The following is a 16,696-nucleotide window of genomic DNA, read 5'->3' on the forward strand; positions in this document are numbered from 1 at the left end:
CTCTTTCAATTTCTCACGAGAAGCTGCAGAATTCTCGGACTCCTTACTCCCCAGCTTTTCTCGCACACGAGCCACACGTGACAGTTCCTTACTCTTTCAGTCCTCCTTCACTCTCTCTCTCTCTCTCTCTTGACAACGCTCCACAGCAAAACCGTGAGCGTGGAGACATCCTTCTAACACAGCACTACGAGTCTACGAAATGTGAGCAGAGGAAAAAAAGAAAAAAAGAAAAAAAAAAGGATAGCTAAAAGTAAAATCACCCACTCGCCCAAAAAGAAATTAACAAAGTGGTACTGTTCTTCTCATTTTTACCAAAATACCCTTTACTACCACCGCTTCCAACCTTGAGATGGGCCCCACTCTGGCCCCGCTTTGTTAACCCTTCGACATTTTCAGTTTTGCATTTCCCCCGATCTCCTCTTGTCTCTGTCCTTATCTCGTCTCTTCTGTAATAAGCGTCGAACTGAATTTCCTTTAGATTCTCTTGCGGGCAGTAAAAAAGATTTTAAAAAATAATATAAAAAAAAAGTGTTTTTACGCCTTATGATTTTTTGGATCAAAATCTCGTGTCACGGATCAGAGAAAGAGAGGCCCATGTTTAAAAGAAAATTGGGTCTCTCTCAACTCTCAAGAAAAGAATCAATCAACACAATCAAACAAAACTTTATTTAAGTGAATAAATTTATCCAATTTTATTACAATACAGTGGTGACACATAATATTTGGTTTATTTAATATCCTCTACCTTAGAGTCTCTCTGTGCTTATAGTTTTTGAGGCACCCACTACAAGAAACGGCAACCCCACATTATACAATGAACAAAAAAAACAGAGGTTTGCTTATAGAGAGAGAGGGGAAGCTAAAAGCTGAGATCTTTGTGGGTTCTGAGTGATGAGAGAGGGGTTCTGTGAAGTGGGTGTGTTTTGTTTTTAAGGCATTCAGTGTGTGTCTGTGTTTTGGTTTTGATGGCCACCAACGGGAGGCTTGTTGCTGGTTCTCATAATAGGAATGAGTTTGTTCTCATCAATGCTGATGAGGTTGCAAGAGTAAGTGCCCTCAAATTTCTCTTCTTTTTATTTGGATATTAACCGACATTTGTGCATTGTCAAAAGATTGGAGGAGCAAGCAAGCACCTTCAAGATTTGATTTGATTTGATTTGATTTTTTTTAATGATGCTTTCAGTTTTTCTAAGTGATTTTTAAAAATCATTTAAATTTTGTGTTGAGTGGGTTCTTGATCTATAATTAGCTCATATTGGCATTTTCTTTCTATTTTTTTTTGGATTTTTTTTAGATTTTTCTATTAAAGTTATCTTTTAAAATGCTTTTCTGATATCAGTTATTATGTTTTAGCTGCAATATCTGAATTTAGTTTTTTTTTTCTTCTTCAGTGTAATTGAATGATTTTCAGCTAAATATTTTTGCTTGTCTGAGGAGTATTCTTCAGCGTGGTAGAGTTTTACAAAATGAAAATTTGTAAAATTTCATTTTAACATTTTTCCTTCTCTTGTGCACTGTTACTATGGTGCCTGGTTTTAAGTAAAAGGTTTCTTGTGCTTCTGTTTTTGTTTATAGATTTCAGTGCCAGTTAATGATTTTACTGCATAAAATTTTGCAACTTCAGTGTTGCATGGGGATCTTACCATAATTTTTCCGCTGAAATCAGTGATAATTAAATTTGTTGTAAGAAAAATTTTCCAATTTCTTTAATTTGGAGATGAATCTTACTCTAGCTAATATGAATTGCAGGTAACATCTGTTAAAGAATTGAGTGGTCAGATTTGCCAGATCTGTGGGGATGAGATTGAGATAACAGATAACGGCGAGCCATTTGTTGCTTGCAATGAATGTGCATTCCCTGTGTGCAGACCTTGCTATGAATATGAAAGAAGAGAGGGTAATCAAGCCTGCCCTCAATGCAAAACAAGATACAAGCGCATTAAAGGTGAACCTTTTCTCCATGTTTTTAGTAAATAATTGTTTGTCAAGTATTAGTAATAACTATTACTGAAAATTTGATCAACTTTAGGTAGTCCTAGAGTGGACGGGGATGAAGAAGAGGATGACACCGATGATTTGGAGAATGAGTTTGATATTAATGACAGAAAAGACCCGCACCACATTGCCGAGGCCATGCTTTCATCTCGCCTTAATATTGGCCGTGGTTCCCAAGCATATGTTTCAGGGATCACTACACCTTCAGAGGTGGATTCTGTTTCTGTTGCTCAAGAGATCCCTCTTCTCACCTATGGCAATGAGGTTGATTGACTTTTCTCTGTGAACTGGTCTGATGTCTTGAATTGTAATCAGTTGTTTCATCAATATGACTAATAATGACTGTCGTTGATGAAGGATGTTGGAATTTCCTCCGATAAGCATGCTCTCATAATTCCACCATTTATGGGTAGAGGAAAACGGATTCATCCAATGTCATTTCCTGATGGTTTCATGACTTGTAAGTTTATTGAATATGATCACTTGTAATTGTTGTAAGCAATGTTGTCCGGTTTTTCTTTGCTTAGTGATTAGTTTTTTCTGCTGCTGTCACAGTGCCACCAAGACCGATGGATCCGAAAAAGGATTTGGCAGTATACGGCTATGGAACTGTTGCATGGAAGGAACGGATGGAGGAGTGGAAGAAAAAGCAAAATGAGAAACTTCAAGTTGTTAAGCACCAAGGAGGAAACGGTGGTGGAAACAATGATGGCGATGGAGTGGATGACCCTGATTTGCCAATGTAGGTGTATCTTCTAAATCCCTTTCAACTATTGCTATCCTAGAACTTAGCTTGAAATTTGGATTCTGAGAGCAAAACCTTCAGTTTGCAATTATTTTCTTCGATTGCATTAATCAAGAATCAAGATGGAGATAGGCTGACTATTAATTTACACTGGAACTTTGCTGCTTTAGCTTGAGTCTGACCTAGTTACGGCAGATTCTGAGATTACTTAATTGTTATTATAGACAATATTCTATTTCTGTTGTATTACTAATTACTCAATCAATCTGTTATTTTTGTCATTTCCTCCTTGCTCATGGAAGGCAGCTGTATAGGAATTCAAACAGTCCCATGTCTGTATACAAACAAAATACTGCTTTCATGCAAAGTAGTCTGGACAAATTAGCAACTCGTGATGGATAAATATCCTTTTCGTTAGTAGTATGAAAATCACTGATTACATAGAGATTGCTAAATTTGCATTCTGACCATTGGTATTTCGGTTACAGAAGCTAAAAAGAAAAAATACATTTTTGGTAGTTAAGATCAGTGACGTGTAAGAATGAATTGCCAGCCATGTGTTACTGTTTGTTTCTTGTTTTAGCCTCAAAGTGAAAGCATTTACTTTGCCTACAATCAGATCATTATTAGCCAAATTTGCAGAAGGAAACGCACATTATCTTTTAATGGAAATGAATTGAAGCATCTGTTATTTAGCCTAGTGTGTTTTTGGCTGGGCACTGAAGTTGGATCAATCCAAGTTTCTTTTGGAAGAACACTTGAATCTGCTAACTTGTATGCCGATACTGATAAAAGAAACTGTAAATTGATTGTCTATTTTCATTTCTTTTAACATAAGATGGTGGTTTAATTGGCATCACCTCACTGGATTAATAATCATTTGAATAAGGATGTTGATGAAAATTGTCGTTTACTATTGGATAATGCATTAGTAGTATGGTAATGACTATGAGCCGTGCAAGTAGTGTCGGCATTACTTCAAAGAGATGCAATAACATTGTATATTGCTTTTCATAGGATGGATGAAGGCAGGCAGCCACTTTCAAGAAAACTACCAATATCTTCAAGCAAGATCAGTCCATACAGATTGATAATTTTACTCCGGCTCGTGATTCTTGGCCTCTTCTTTCACTATAGAATTCTCCATCCAGTCAACGATGCTTATGGACTCTGGCTGACATCTGTAATATGTGAAATATGGTTTGCGGTATCTTGGATATTAGATCAATTCCCGAAATGGGACCCAATTGTACGAGAAACGTACCTCGATAGATTGTCATTGAGGTATCATTCTCTCTCTTTTTTATCTCTTGTGAGTGCTTTAGTCATAAAAAAATGTGTATTTGAATTCTAAAATTCGTTTTCAGGTATGAGAAAGAAGGGAAGCCATCTGATTTGGCTGATATAGACATATTTGTAAGTACAGTTGATCCCATGAAGGAACCTCCACTAATCACAGCAAACACGGTTCTCTCCATCCTTGCAGTAGATTATCCAGTCGACAAAGTTGCATGCTATGTCTCAGATGATGGTGCTGCCATGCTCACTTTTGAAGCCCTCTCTGAGACCTCTGAATTTGCTAGGAAGTGGGTTCCATTCTGCAAGAAGTTCAAGATTGAGCCCCGAGCTCCAGAGTGGTATTTTGCTCAGAAGCTTGATTATTTGAAGGATAAAGTAAATCCGTCCTTTATAAGGGAACGTCGTGCCATGAAGGTTTGAAGCTTTCTCATTGCCTCTTGCCTTATATTTCCAGACACCATCTATAGCATTTGATCAGCTCTTGAATTTAATTAATTTGTCCAGAATGCTAAAGATGACACTAATTAAGCATAACATGCTGTAGGAAGAGAAGTCACTTCTTTGCCTCTAGCACAGGAAATGTTTTTGCTATAATTGTTCTCATCTTGAATTGTTTGCTTGATTCCAAATAATTTCACTGTGTTAATTAACACAGTGTACCTTGTAATTTCACTGTGTTAATTGCAGAGAGAATATGAAGAGTTCAAAGTTCGAATAAATGGGTTGGTTGCCATGGCACAGAAGGTTCCTGAGGATGGTTGGACGATGCAGGATGGAACTCCATGGCCAGGGAACAATGTCAGGGATCATCCTGGAATGATCCAGGTTAAGCCAGATACCATGTCCATCTGATATTTTACCCATGAAGATTTATAAGCTTTTAGTGTCTCTAAATTTCACCATCTCCCAACAGGTTTTTCTTGGACAAAATGGGGTGCGTGACATCGAAGGAAATCTATTGCCTCGTCTCGTTTATGTCTCTCGTGAAAAGAGACCAGGATTTGATCACCACAAAAAGGCTGGTGCTATGAATGCTTTGGTAGAGCTCTCTCTCTCTCTCTCTCTTCTCCTTACAACTTGTATTTGCATTAATTCTCCGTCCTCCTCCACTAACATTTATGTTTCTTTTTGGCTGAAGATCCGAGTCTCAGCAGTCATATCAAATGCTCCTTACTTGCTGAATGTCGATTGTGATCACTATATAAACAACAGTAAGGCACTTCGTGAAGCCATGTGCTTCATGATGGACCCCACATCAGGGAAAAAAATCTGTTATGTGCAATTTCCTCAAAGATTTGATGGGATTGATCGTCATGATAGATACTCAAATCGCAACGTTGTGTTCTTTGATGTAAGTAAAGATATTGGTATTAGTGATATTTTTGCACGTGTTCTCTTGTTGCTTTATGAGAGGATAACATGTTTTCATGATTTTGTATAGATAAACATGAAAGGATTGGACGGGATCCAGGGTCCCATTTATGTTGGAACTGGGTGTGTCTTCAGGAGGCAGGCACTCTATGGATACGATGCTCCCGTCAAGAAGAAACCTCCAAGGAAGACCTGTAACTGTTTGCCAAAATGGTGTTGCTGTTGTTGCAGATCTAGAAAGAAGAATAAGAAAGGGAAGTCAAATAAGAAGAACAAGGACACTTCCAAGCAGATATATGCACTAGAAAATATCGAGGAGGGAATTGAAGGTGAGGGGTGGCTTCATATTTGCTAACAAAGTCACATAAGCAAAATTTTAGATGCGCAGTTTAAAATAGCAAAACCCACATAAGTGAAAAATATGCAATTGTTCATATCTACCATTTCTGCGGAAAATCAGAGCCTGAATTTTTATGGCTAATCATAAGCAGCTAATTGGTATCGGATCTTTTTTTTGGCAGGATAACAATTATTTGATTCTAGCTTATGGCGATCTAGATTGTTAATGATGTTTTTTTTTTCACTGTTATGGCAGGTATAGATAATGAGAAATCATCCCTGATGCCCCAAATAAAATTTGAGAAAAAGTTTGGACAATCACCAGTTTTCATTGCGTCTACTTTGAAGGAAGCCGGTGGAGTTCCAACAGGAGCTTCAACCGCATCACTCTTGAACGAAGCAATCCATGTTATCAGCTGCGGCTATGAGGATAAAACTGATTGGGGTAAAGAGGTATGCAGTCGCTATTAAAAATCTAACAAACTTGTGTCTATTTGAGTTCCAACGATTGATTTATATGCTATCGTTTATCTAACGTGTTCAATTTGTTGCAGATTGGATGGATTTATGGATCTGTTACTGAGGATATATTAACAGGCTTTAAAATGCATTGCCATGGTTGGCGATCTGTGTATTGCATACCAAAAAGGCCAGCTTTCAAGGGTTCGGCTCCTATAAACCTCTCAGATCGTCTACACCAGGTTCTTCGTTGGGCACTGGGATCTGTTGAGATTTTACTTAGCAGGCATTGTCCGATATGGTATGGATATGGGTGTGGATTGAAACCACTGGAGCGCTTCTCGTATATAAACTCCGTTGTTTATCCCATAACATCCATTCCCTTGATCGCATATTGTACCTTGCCTGCTATCTGTCTCCTTACTGGGAAGTTCATTGTTCCTGAGGTAATTTCTGATTGCATATCATTTTCAATTTCTGATTGCATATCATTTTCAAGTTCATGAAACACACTTGATCTATTTTTAGTTATATCCAAATCAGGGGAAAATGGGTACCTAATATGTTTGGAAGATTTTTATGTTTTTCCCACCAGGTTCTAATAAAATTTTTGTTTCTATCAATTTTCAAACTTTTCTCTCTTTTTGTTTCATATACTCTCAGATCCTAAGCCCCTCATCAAATTAGCTAGACAAGTTACAACAAAGCCTAAATCAAATGTATACTCTAAGCTGAAATCTGGTTGCTTGCAATGATTTTGATGTTTGTGTATGGTGTGGTTTGCAGATTAGCAACTATGCCAGTATCCTTTTCATGGCGCTTTTCATATCCATAGCTGCAACTGGCATTCTTGAAATGCAATGGGGAGGTGTTGGCATACATGATTGGTGGAGAAACGAGCAGTTCTGGGTGATTGGTGGTGCTTCATCACACCTATTTGCTCTTATCCAGGGTCTGCTTAAGGTCGTAGGGGGAGTTAACACAAACTTCACTGTTACTTCCAAAGCGGCAGATGACGGGGAATTTTCTGATCTTTACCTATTTAAGTGGACGTCGTTGTTGATCCCTCCCTTGACTTTGTTAGTCTTCAACCTAATTGGCGTCATAATAGGGGTTGCAGATGCTATCAGTAATGGATACGAGACCTGGGGTCCACTCTTTGGTAAGCTGTTCTTTTCCTTGTGGGTCATTCTCCATCTTTATCCATTCCTCAAGGGGTTCTTGGGGAAACAGGACAGGCTTCCCACAATCCTCTTGGTCTGGGCAATACTTTTAGCTTCAATTTTCTCACTTTTATGGGCTCGAGTCAATCCATTTGTGTCGAAAGGTGATATTGTATTGGAAGTTTGTGGGTTGGATTGCAACTGAGCTATGCAAATATAGAAAGTTTAGATGTATCAAGTTTCATATAGAAAGTATTTTGGCAATTGCATAAGCAGGCCATGGTTTTTGGTCGAAGAAGACATCGTTTAACACGGTTTGTTGCTCATGAAAAACATGGTGTGGTTAAAAAGATAAGCCACGAAAAGGAAAATCAGTGGCAGGTTGTGTAGATACAAAGGATAGGATTCTGGAATTTGGATATTTTGTCTTTGCCAAATTTTTTTCTCCTTTTTTTTCTTTGATTTTGTTGGTTGAAGGGTTTGAACTTGTAAGTGTTTGTTATCCCAAAGGAACATAAAATGTTTAGTTTCATCAATAATTTATATGCCCTTCTCAATAAGGGATTTCTTGCAATGTGTCATCAAATCTTGATTGCCCCATTTTGCGAGTTGCTTTTATCAATTTTAGTTTCATCAATAATTTATAACCGGACCTTGCTACGTTACAGACTCTGTATGTAACGCAGCAAATGAGGAGCATCCACGCGTTGCAGGAGAGAGGAAAAATTGTTGGAATTTAGCTGATACAAGACTAATTTCCATTGAGCTGTTACATACAGAATCTGTAAGGTAGTTTTGTCCTTTATTAACCTTCCGTGTGAGGGACCTCATTACTTTACTGACCATGATGAAACCAATAATTTAAGGCACGCGTTCACATCTAAGAGCAGAAAAAGAAAAAAGAAAAAAAAAATCAGGTCCTAGGATGACAAAATATCTATTGTCTTGTTGAGACGCTAAAACATCAATTTTAGCAAGCAAGAACTATTCATTTCGAAGATCCTCCAGAGCTCGCCGTTTTGACAATGTTTTTTCTGCTGTCATGTTACTGATTTTCTCCCTCTTGGTGCTTAGCAAATTCTCTTTCATATCACGGATAAGTGGCTTTGGCGTTCTCTGAATTGAAGCGCTTTTCTTGTTCTGTTTCCTCATTGAAGATTTCAACTTCTTCGCAAACAAGGTGTTGCCTCGACCTGTTGTTGCTTCTGAACTTGTTGGTCGAGGTGACAGCAAGTTGATTTCCAACTTCCATGGGTCTTGAGCAGCAGTATCTGTAAAACAACTGAAGAAAATTAGAAAATATTCCGAGTCAACAATCTCTTACTAAATTTTCATCAAAGGCGGTGCATTACCCGTACAAGCAGTTGGATTTGTATTTTCAAAAGTTCCATGGATGATGCTAAGCGTGTTCTGTTGCTCTGTTTCACCTTCGCTGCCTTTACAGCTAGGCGCATGTGTGTCAGAACAGAGGTTAGGATCAAGCTCTGAGACATCCTCTGCTGTAATGTTCTCAGGAATTTGCTCTTCAGTAATTTGTGCAGCTTCTTGTTCCATGATCAATACATTATCTTTCACCCAATGCTCATCAAGTTGATCCTTGACGGCTTCCCAATAACCTCTTGCATCGAGTTCTGGACTAAAACCACCTGCACTTTTACTTTTGTCAATTGTAGCTTCAGTATCTTCTTGGAATAGCAAAGCCATATCACTACAAATATTACCGGTAAAAAATAAAGCAAGCAAATAATAGTGTGTATTTTGTTTATGAAAGCTATATGTGAGGAAAAAATCATACCTATGTCTTGATCAGCCATCTCTGTCCTTCCAGCGTCGCTAATGTAATCTCCATTGAGGACATCACCATTGTTCATTTCTTCTACATTGTGCACAAAAAGAATAGAACAATGAAAAATAGTTGACATCAACAAAGAGTAATATTGGATGGAAACTGCATGCATAGCAGCATATCGTTATTGCCGGTTTGAAAGTCCATGCTTTTCATTTAGGGAACAGCATTTTAGTTGATAAGTTTCAACGAGGCATGAAATACTGAAAAGTTGGTCTTTATAAGTGGAAAAATACTCACTGCAAAAACTCTCTTTCCATCTGCTGCCACTTGAGAATAGCTGCTGAAGAACTCTCCCTGAAATGTCGTGCGATGTTTCCTCTGGATTTTCAAAGCCAGCGCATGTCTTCTCTGGAGTAACTGGTTGTCCGGTACCTACATTTTCAACTTCCTGCGTATTCATTGTCTTATTGGCTCCTTTGTGAACTTTATCCATTGATATTCGCCTTGATCCACAGCAACTGAAAACACCAGCGTCAACAGTAATATTCTCTGCATTTTTTGGGTGATCAACACCATCCAAATCTGCAAAGGGACTGCTGCTGGCTGCAGAAGCTTCTATCAAGAGCACTTCGGCAGAAACATAAGATGTGTCTTTCTGAATTTCACAATCAATGTGCTCAAGGTTGAATGCAGACAATTCCTTTTCTAGATCCAATTCTTTACTGTCACAGATCCGTTCACCTGATCAATTCAAGAAAATCAATAAATATTCCGAGTCAGTAGTCACCTATTGAATTTTCATCAAATGCAATGCATTTATTCTATCAGAAGCTGAGTTTGCAAATTCAAACATCGAAGATTCATTTTTAGTAGTCTTGTTACCAGAAGTTCCATGGACAGTGACAAGCATATTTTCTGGCTCTAAGGCTTCCTCTGCTGTCTTGTGCTCAGAAAATTGTTCTTCATTAATTTGTGCAGCTACTTGCTCCATGATCATTACATCATCTTTCACATCGCTGGCATCCTCACGTTTCAAGGTGGTTTCCAGGGCCCCTGCTGAATATTCAACTTCACATTTTTCGTTGGGTCCCCAAAATGAACTCACTTTCCGACCAGTGAACAAGAGTGATTCAGCGTTAAGCTCTATTGCTTTATTTTCTGTAGTTCCAAGGGACATAAAATTAGCAGGATAATCAGAAAAAGTTTCTCCAGTAATTTTTTTTTTAAAATGCAACTTGTATAAATTGAGAATTTCAGAACTTACGAGGGTTAGAAGAACAGGTAACTGGGGAAGTAGCAGGACAATCACCAGCTGTCTTGGCTATAGATGTAGAGACAACATTAGAAGTTTCGGAGTCTGTTACCCTCGTGAAGTCTTCAGCAGTACCAACATTGTCATCAAGATGATGTAACCCATCTGCTTCCTCAGCCTCAACTCCAGGCCCCTTACTTTTGTTACCCCATAAGGGCTGATTTAGACCCGAACAACAAATACCGTCCCTAAAAGTGGCTTCTTTGGCAGCACTTTCATGCTTATCCATTTGATCCTTGACAACTTCCTGAGAATCTCTTGCATTACTGTCTGGATTAAAACCATCCACGGGTTTACTTTTACCAATTGTAACTTCAGTTTCTTCGAGGAATAGCAAAGTCATATCGCTACAAAAATTGCCTGTAAAATGAAGAAAACAGATCAATCATGTTTAATTTATTGTGCATATCAAAAATTTCAATCTGATAGCTAATTGCATAATCTAGAAAAAAGATGATACCTATGTCTTCGTCAGCCACCTCTTTTCTTCCCGCATCATTGCTGTAATCTTCATTGTGTAAATGGTCTTCATTTATTTCTTCAACAATGTACACGAAAAGAAGAAGGACGAAAAGTAGTTGTTATTATCATGCTCTTACATGATTTTTATTATGTGAACATAAATAATGAAAAGTTTCTCTTTATAAGAGAAAACTTATTGCAGTGCCAAACTAGTTGAGTTAATAAAATCTCGACTTAAAAACAAGAGGTCTGGTTTTGAACCCCGCTCAGATGAGTAGAAAGGTGATTGAGTTGGTGTTAGGCTAAATGATAAAAATATTAAAAAAAAAAAAAAAAAAAGGAAGTGACAAAAACTCACTGCAATTTTTCACTTTCCATCCAAGGCCACTTGAGAATATCTGCTGAAGCATTGTCCCTGTAAGTTCATTTGATTTTTCTGTTGGACTTTCACAACCTGTGCAAGGAGTAACTGGTTCAATGGTCCCAGCATTTTCAATCGCCATAGTTTTTGTTGACTTAGTGGCTTCTGTGTGAACTTGGTCTGTTGAATTTCCTCTTGATCCACTCTGATTAGAACCAGAACCAACAACAATATTCTCCACATCTTTTAAGTCATCAGAAACATATTCTCTCTTGAATCCATTCAATTCAGCAATGTGACTGCCGCTGCTTGCAGCAGCATCTGTCAAGAGAAGTTCTGCAGAAGCATAACATTCGTCTTTCTGAATCTCACAATCAATATGCTCTTCCCTGAGTGCAGACAGTTCATTTTTCTGAAGCAATGTTTCATTGTCACAAATAGGTTCATCTGAAACAGCTTGGTGAGTATGATGCTCCTGCTTATCAACGTGATTTACGGCAATCTGTTGATCAAATAGTTCAGCAGTGCTTAGATTTTCTTTCACCTGCAAAGCTTGCTTCCAATCCTGAGTAATTGAATTGGCTTCAGGGGTCCCTCCAGCTGATTTCTCAACAGCTCTGCTATTTGTGGTCAAAAGGTTGTCTGAAGTAGCAGAGGCACTTCTTTCCAGGTCTGAAACATTTTCCTTCAAGCAACTGACAAGATCACCAAAATTTACTTCATCAACCTGTGGCACAAAGCCCATAAATTCATTTGATCTTTCCCTGTGATCTTCAACATCAGCAGCTATAACCTTATTAAAAGCAATTGCAGCCCTATCATTAATCTCAGCAAGCTCATCTGCACATGTCTTCCCAGGCGTCGCAAGACTAACCGCTACTAAAGCGTCAACATTGCCTGCTTTGTCCAGGAAGTCCTTTCTCTTCATGGCCACTGACTGTGCTTCTCGGTCTCCTTCAGTTCTTTCATTTTGAATGAAAACATTACACTCTTCCAAAGCTTCATCTTGAACCAAGCAAGTATCAGAAACTTGCGCTAAAGGACCAACATCAATGACCTCAGTATCAGAGTTTCTATCTTCAAATTTGGATCCTTCCACCTTTATATTGTCAACTCCTTCAATGCATGTTACAGGGTTCATCGTTGTTTCAACTACTTTCTCATCAGAAACTTCACTTTCCTTAGAAATGAACTCTGTCAAACTTGTGCCAGCAGTAACATTCATGTGTGGAGCCACCACTTTTTGATCACTTTTGTCTTGAAGTTCTACTTTTAGAGCACACTCCAAATTTTCCTCCTTGGCAACATCAGCACACTGCTCAACATCTGCTTCTCCATTAAGACTTTTACCATCAATTCGCTTGCTAGCTGCATAGTCTTCATTAGGGGACACATCTTCTGCAGAAATGTCAACACTACAGTTTCTCCCTCTAACTAATTCTGTGCCATCATAAATCTTTTCGGAAACAAGTTCTGAACTACTCACAGCAGCATCTTGAAGTTCAACCGTACAATCCCCACCAGTTTCCTTGGAGACATTATGGGCTCTTTGCTCTGGCACTTTGTTTTCTTTCTCCCTGGTATCTTGGATGTACAGCTGTGACACTTCTTTCTTCTTAGTATCTTTACCACCTATCTCGACTGAAATAGGAATGGCACTATGTCCCACCAATAAATTCCCTTCATAGCCCCCATTAGTAATCTTTTCACTGACAACTTGATATGCTCTTTCACTACAACTTGCTTCTTCAGTCTCAATTCTATCAGTTGTCGCATTGTCCTCGGTCTTTGCTTGACCGAGTTCTAGGTTCCGATATTCTTGAACTGAAACTCTGTCATCTTCTTTTGACTGATCATCCACATTGTCACTCCAATGGTTCATATTATTGCCTAATGATGGCTCTTCCGCCCTATTTACTCTCTCCAAATCCACAAAGTTCAATGGCTCAGCTGCATTTTGTTTAGGGAAAAAAAAAATTGTGAGGTGCTACCTAAAGAAATGTGATAGATATGTCATTAATGAAAAACAAAGCAAAATAAACATCACTCACCCGAATCATCTGATCCGTTTGAAGGTGAGGAAACACATGGCAGTTTTACCAAAGTTGAGATCGAAGTTTCCTCTAAATTCAGTGTAGTATCTGCAACCACCTCTGTAGCAGAATTAACAGTGGAAGGCTCAAAAGAACCATGTGGCTTATTTGCTCCAACCTCTCCCCCATTTGCCTCCCTCTTCTTTTTTGAACTTTGAAGCACTTGCTTGCTGTAGCTACCATCCACTTTGTTTTTGTAATTTGCAGCTACAGCCAATCTGCCATGTTCAGAGGCTGAAAGATTCCCAGAATATAGAGCCTTTTGCTCTTTAATTGGCATTTTAAGTCTACCATTCTGCTTCTTCCTAGCAGCTTTATTGGTTGGTTCTGCAGGCTCAACAAAGCCCATTTTGGAGGCGATACGTGCGGATCGTTTCAACGGCCTTTTTGTCAAAGGTTTACGCTCGCTCAAAGAACCATCTTCATCCAAAATTGGCTCTTGTCTTCGCTTCTGTTGCCCGACCTTTCCCACATCATCAGCCTTTCCATCCGCCTTGGAAGAAGTTACAGTTGAGATGGCTCTAGAAGCAATTCGACTTGACTTCCTCAGATTTTTAGTCAAACTAATATCTTTCTGTCGAGAAGTTTGATAATTTTCCGACAATTCATTGGCTGAATTAGAAGATTTAAGCATTACAGCGTTGCGCCTGGTTCTCCTTGAAGGGCCAGTGGGAACAAAAACGTTGTGCATCATCTCAAATTCTTTATTAGGTTCTACAAATGCTTCAAGTTCCGACACTCCTTTCAAATCATTATTTCTTGACAGTTTCCTATTTTCTTCTCTCTCTTGAAGTCCATCACTTCCCACTTTACCCTTCTGAGACACAACAGATCTACCCCTGGAATTATGTCTAACAAGACCCTTCGAATGTTCTTCAAGCTGAACATTCTCTTCCTCAGTTCCACTTTCAGCTGCAGAAGCCTTCCCCAAAGTGTTTGTACGAGTCTTTATGATCTCATTGATACTTCTTAATCTTCTTGGATTCCCACTGGAAATCTCAGAGTGTTGAGCCTTTGTCACTTTTGGTTTTGTTTGCTGCAAAACCTTGTCCGGCTGAGCACTATTTGCAGCGCCATCCAGAACATTTCGCCTAGAACTCCTATTAGTAAAAAATGCAGCTTTCTGCCCAATATTTTGCTGGGTTTCCGACTCTACATCAGCTGAAACAGTTGAGGTAAACATTACAGTGTTGCGCCTGGTTCCCCTTGAAGGGCCACCGGGAACAGCAACATTCTTAACTATCTCAAAAACTTTACTAGTGTCCTGAATTGCTTCAAAATCGGAAGCTACTTCCAAATCAGAATTCCTCGATCCACACGCTTCCCCTGAAAGTTTTGTTTGAGATCTTGTGATCCTTTTGCCACTCAACATTTTACTGCTTTCATCCTTTGCAGCGTCTTGACTCTCCACATCTCTTTTCGCTCTCTTCCTCCCAAGAGGAAGAGATGAGACAACATCATTTTCAGTAGCTTGAATCTGCGTCTCTGACACTGATTTGACAGTACATCTTCTCCTGCCACCCCGCTTATACCCCGAAACATCATAAACAAAAGTTTCATTCTCGGGACTAAACCTAACTTTCTTCACCACTTTAGTGGTCTTAGGCAAAGAATCATTTCCCTTCCCTTTCTTCCTTGAATTTCCCCCAAAAGACTCGCCTTGTGAAGTGATTTTTTGGCTCCCCTGTATATCGCAAATAGAATTAGGCCCAAATTCATGGATTATTCTCTGCGTTTAATCTTTACAAAAATAAAAAGAAATAAAAAAAAATCCTTGACCCTGTCATTTCAATAACGAACAGAAATTTATCTCAAATTTAACTTTCATTCCTGACTAGTTTTCATACATATTCTCGGCAGCCAAAAAGAACTAATAAATTGCAGGATTAAAAAAATCGAAATTTCCAACACTTCTTTTCATTTCCTCCAATTTCTCTGCAACCAAACAAATGAAACTCAAATAATTTTAGAAAACAGCAAAAATTTAAAAAAAAAAATCCAGCCATTTGAATGAAAAAAATTCTAACTTTGAGAATCGAAGATAACCGATCTGCCATCTCGCTATTGGACAAGTTGGCCGGTACACCGTGCTTTTTGCACAGCGCTTGAAGCTGCTTTCTCGTCAATGATTGATACTCCATTTTCGCTTCTCCTCTCATTCAAAGAGAATTTGAACGATAATAGAGGAAGAAATCATATCAATTTATCAAAGAGTCTGGCATTGGAAATGAACATTCATTTGAATTTAAATCTTCCTTTGAAAGCCAGCAGTCTTCCCGCTCTTTAACTTTGAATGTATTTTCCACGCTCGAGAGTAAATAAAGAAATTAATCTATCCCGCTTCCTTCCTGACATGTCATCATTCGGCGCGTGAGCTGTTAACGAGCAATGAAGTGAGCGACTGAGCGAGTGAATAGATAAGGTCCGTCTGATGGATGCCACGGGGATAATATCGGTGGCGGTTGGTTAGTTGAGACCTTAACGGTTCTGTACGTGACCTGTTCATCTTCCGACTATTTACCCGTCTGATTTAAAAATAAAGCTAAATTAGAATCGGGTTTGAAAATTATTTTTAGAGAGATTTAAAAATAATTTTAAAAAATTAAAAATTAATTTTAGTAGTTGATAATTTTTTTATAAATTACTTATGTAAAACTCGCCTTATTCTATATTAGATTTTGAAAAAGTATGAATAAAGTAGTTTTTGAAAATCTAATTTTGAAAATCTAATTTATACATGATACCATTATTACATCCTCATATATATTATAAAAACATAAAATTTTATTTATTAATTAAGAAATAAAATCACTAACTTTAAATAAATTGTTATTACCATCAATGATATTGAGATAATAAATAAAAAATAAAATTAATAATTAAAAAATATTTATTTTAATTACCTATTATTATATATACACAATAATATATATATATATATATATATATATATATATATATATATATATATATATATATATATATATATGTGTGTGTGTGTGTGTGTGTGTGTGTGTGTGTGTGTGTGTGTGTGTGTGTGTGTGTGTGTGTGTGTGTGAGTGTGTCTTTATAAATGTATAAATAAATTTTAGTCAATGTTATGTCAAATTCAGTCATTTATATTTTTAAAATAGTTCAATAGTAAGATTCACTAAACATATATAAATATTTTTAAAATAGTTGTTTTAAAACTCACAATATTTTTTAAAATAAATTTTATCAAAGATTTAATTAATTATATTTATAGTACGGTTACCCACCATAATTATTTTTAAAGCTACATCATTATCAAATTGACCTTTAATTAA

At 37.7% G+C, this 16,696-nt stretch overlaps 2 protein-coding genes across 2 annotated transcripts; one reads left to right on the forward strand and one right to left on the reverse strand.

Annotated features, from left to right (window-relative positions):
* Positions 1-531: 531 nt before the first annotated feature.
* Positions 532-7,957, forward strand: LOC18042773 (cellulose synthase A catalytic subunit 2 [UDP-forming]). Its single transcript, XM_006434418.2, has 14 exons — positions 532-1,046; positions 1,750-1,945; positions 2,030-2,259; positions 2,353-2,455; positions 2,551-2,737; positions 3,758-4,024; positions 4,108-4,453; positions 4,727-4,864; positions 4,953-5,078; positions 5,178-5,390; positions 5,481-5,739; positions 6,006-6,202; positions 6,304-6,654; positions 6,995-7,957. Exons 1-14 carry the CDS (start codon positions 966-968, stop codon positions 7,574-7,576), a joined length of 3,276 nt encoding a protein of 1,091 aa, XP_006434481.1. The 5' UTR covers positions 532-965; the 3' UTR covers positions 7,577-7,957.
* Positions 7,958-7,998: 41 nt separating this feature from the next.
* On the reverse strand, positions 7,999-15,631 carry LOC18042774. Its single transcript, XM_006434422.2, has 10 exons — positions 15,416-15,631; positions 13,347-15,072; positions 11,293-13,245; positions 10,933-11,010; positions 10,425-10,832; positions 10,043-10,318; positions 9,458-9,901; positions 9,167-9,247; positions 8,724-9,017; positions 7,999-8,642 (listed from the first exon to the last, which is right to left on the reverse strand). The coding sequence occupies exons 1-10, from the start codon at positions 15,545-15,547 to the stop codon at positions 8,356-8,358; spliced, it is 5,679 nt and encodes a 1,892-aa protein (XP_006434485.2). The 5' UTR covers positions 15,548-15,631; the 3' UTR covers positions 7,999-8,355.
* Positions 15,632-16,696: the final 1,065 nt, after the last annotated feature.

Source organism: Citrus clementina, unplaced genomic scaffold (genome assembly GCF_000493195.1).
Source record: "Citrus clementina cultivar Clemenules unplaced genomic scaffold, Citrus_clementina_v1.0 scaffold_5, whole genome shotgun sequence".
Taxonomy (NCBI): domain Eukaryota; kingdom Viridiplantae; phylum Streptophyta; class Magnoliopsida; order Sapindales; family Rutaceae; genus Citrus; species Citrus x clementina.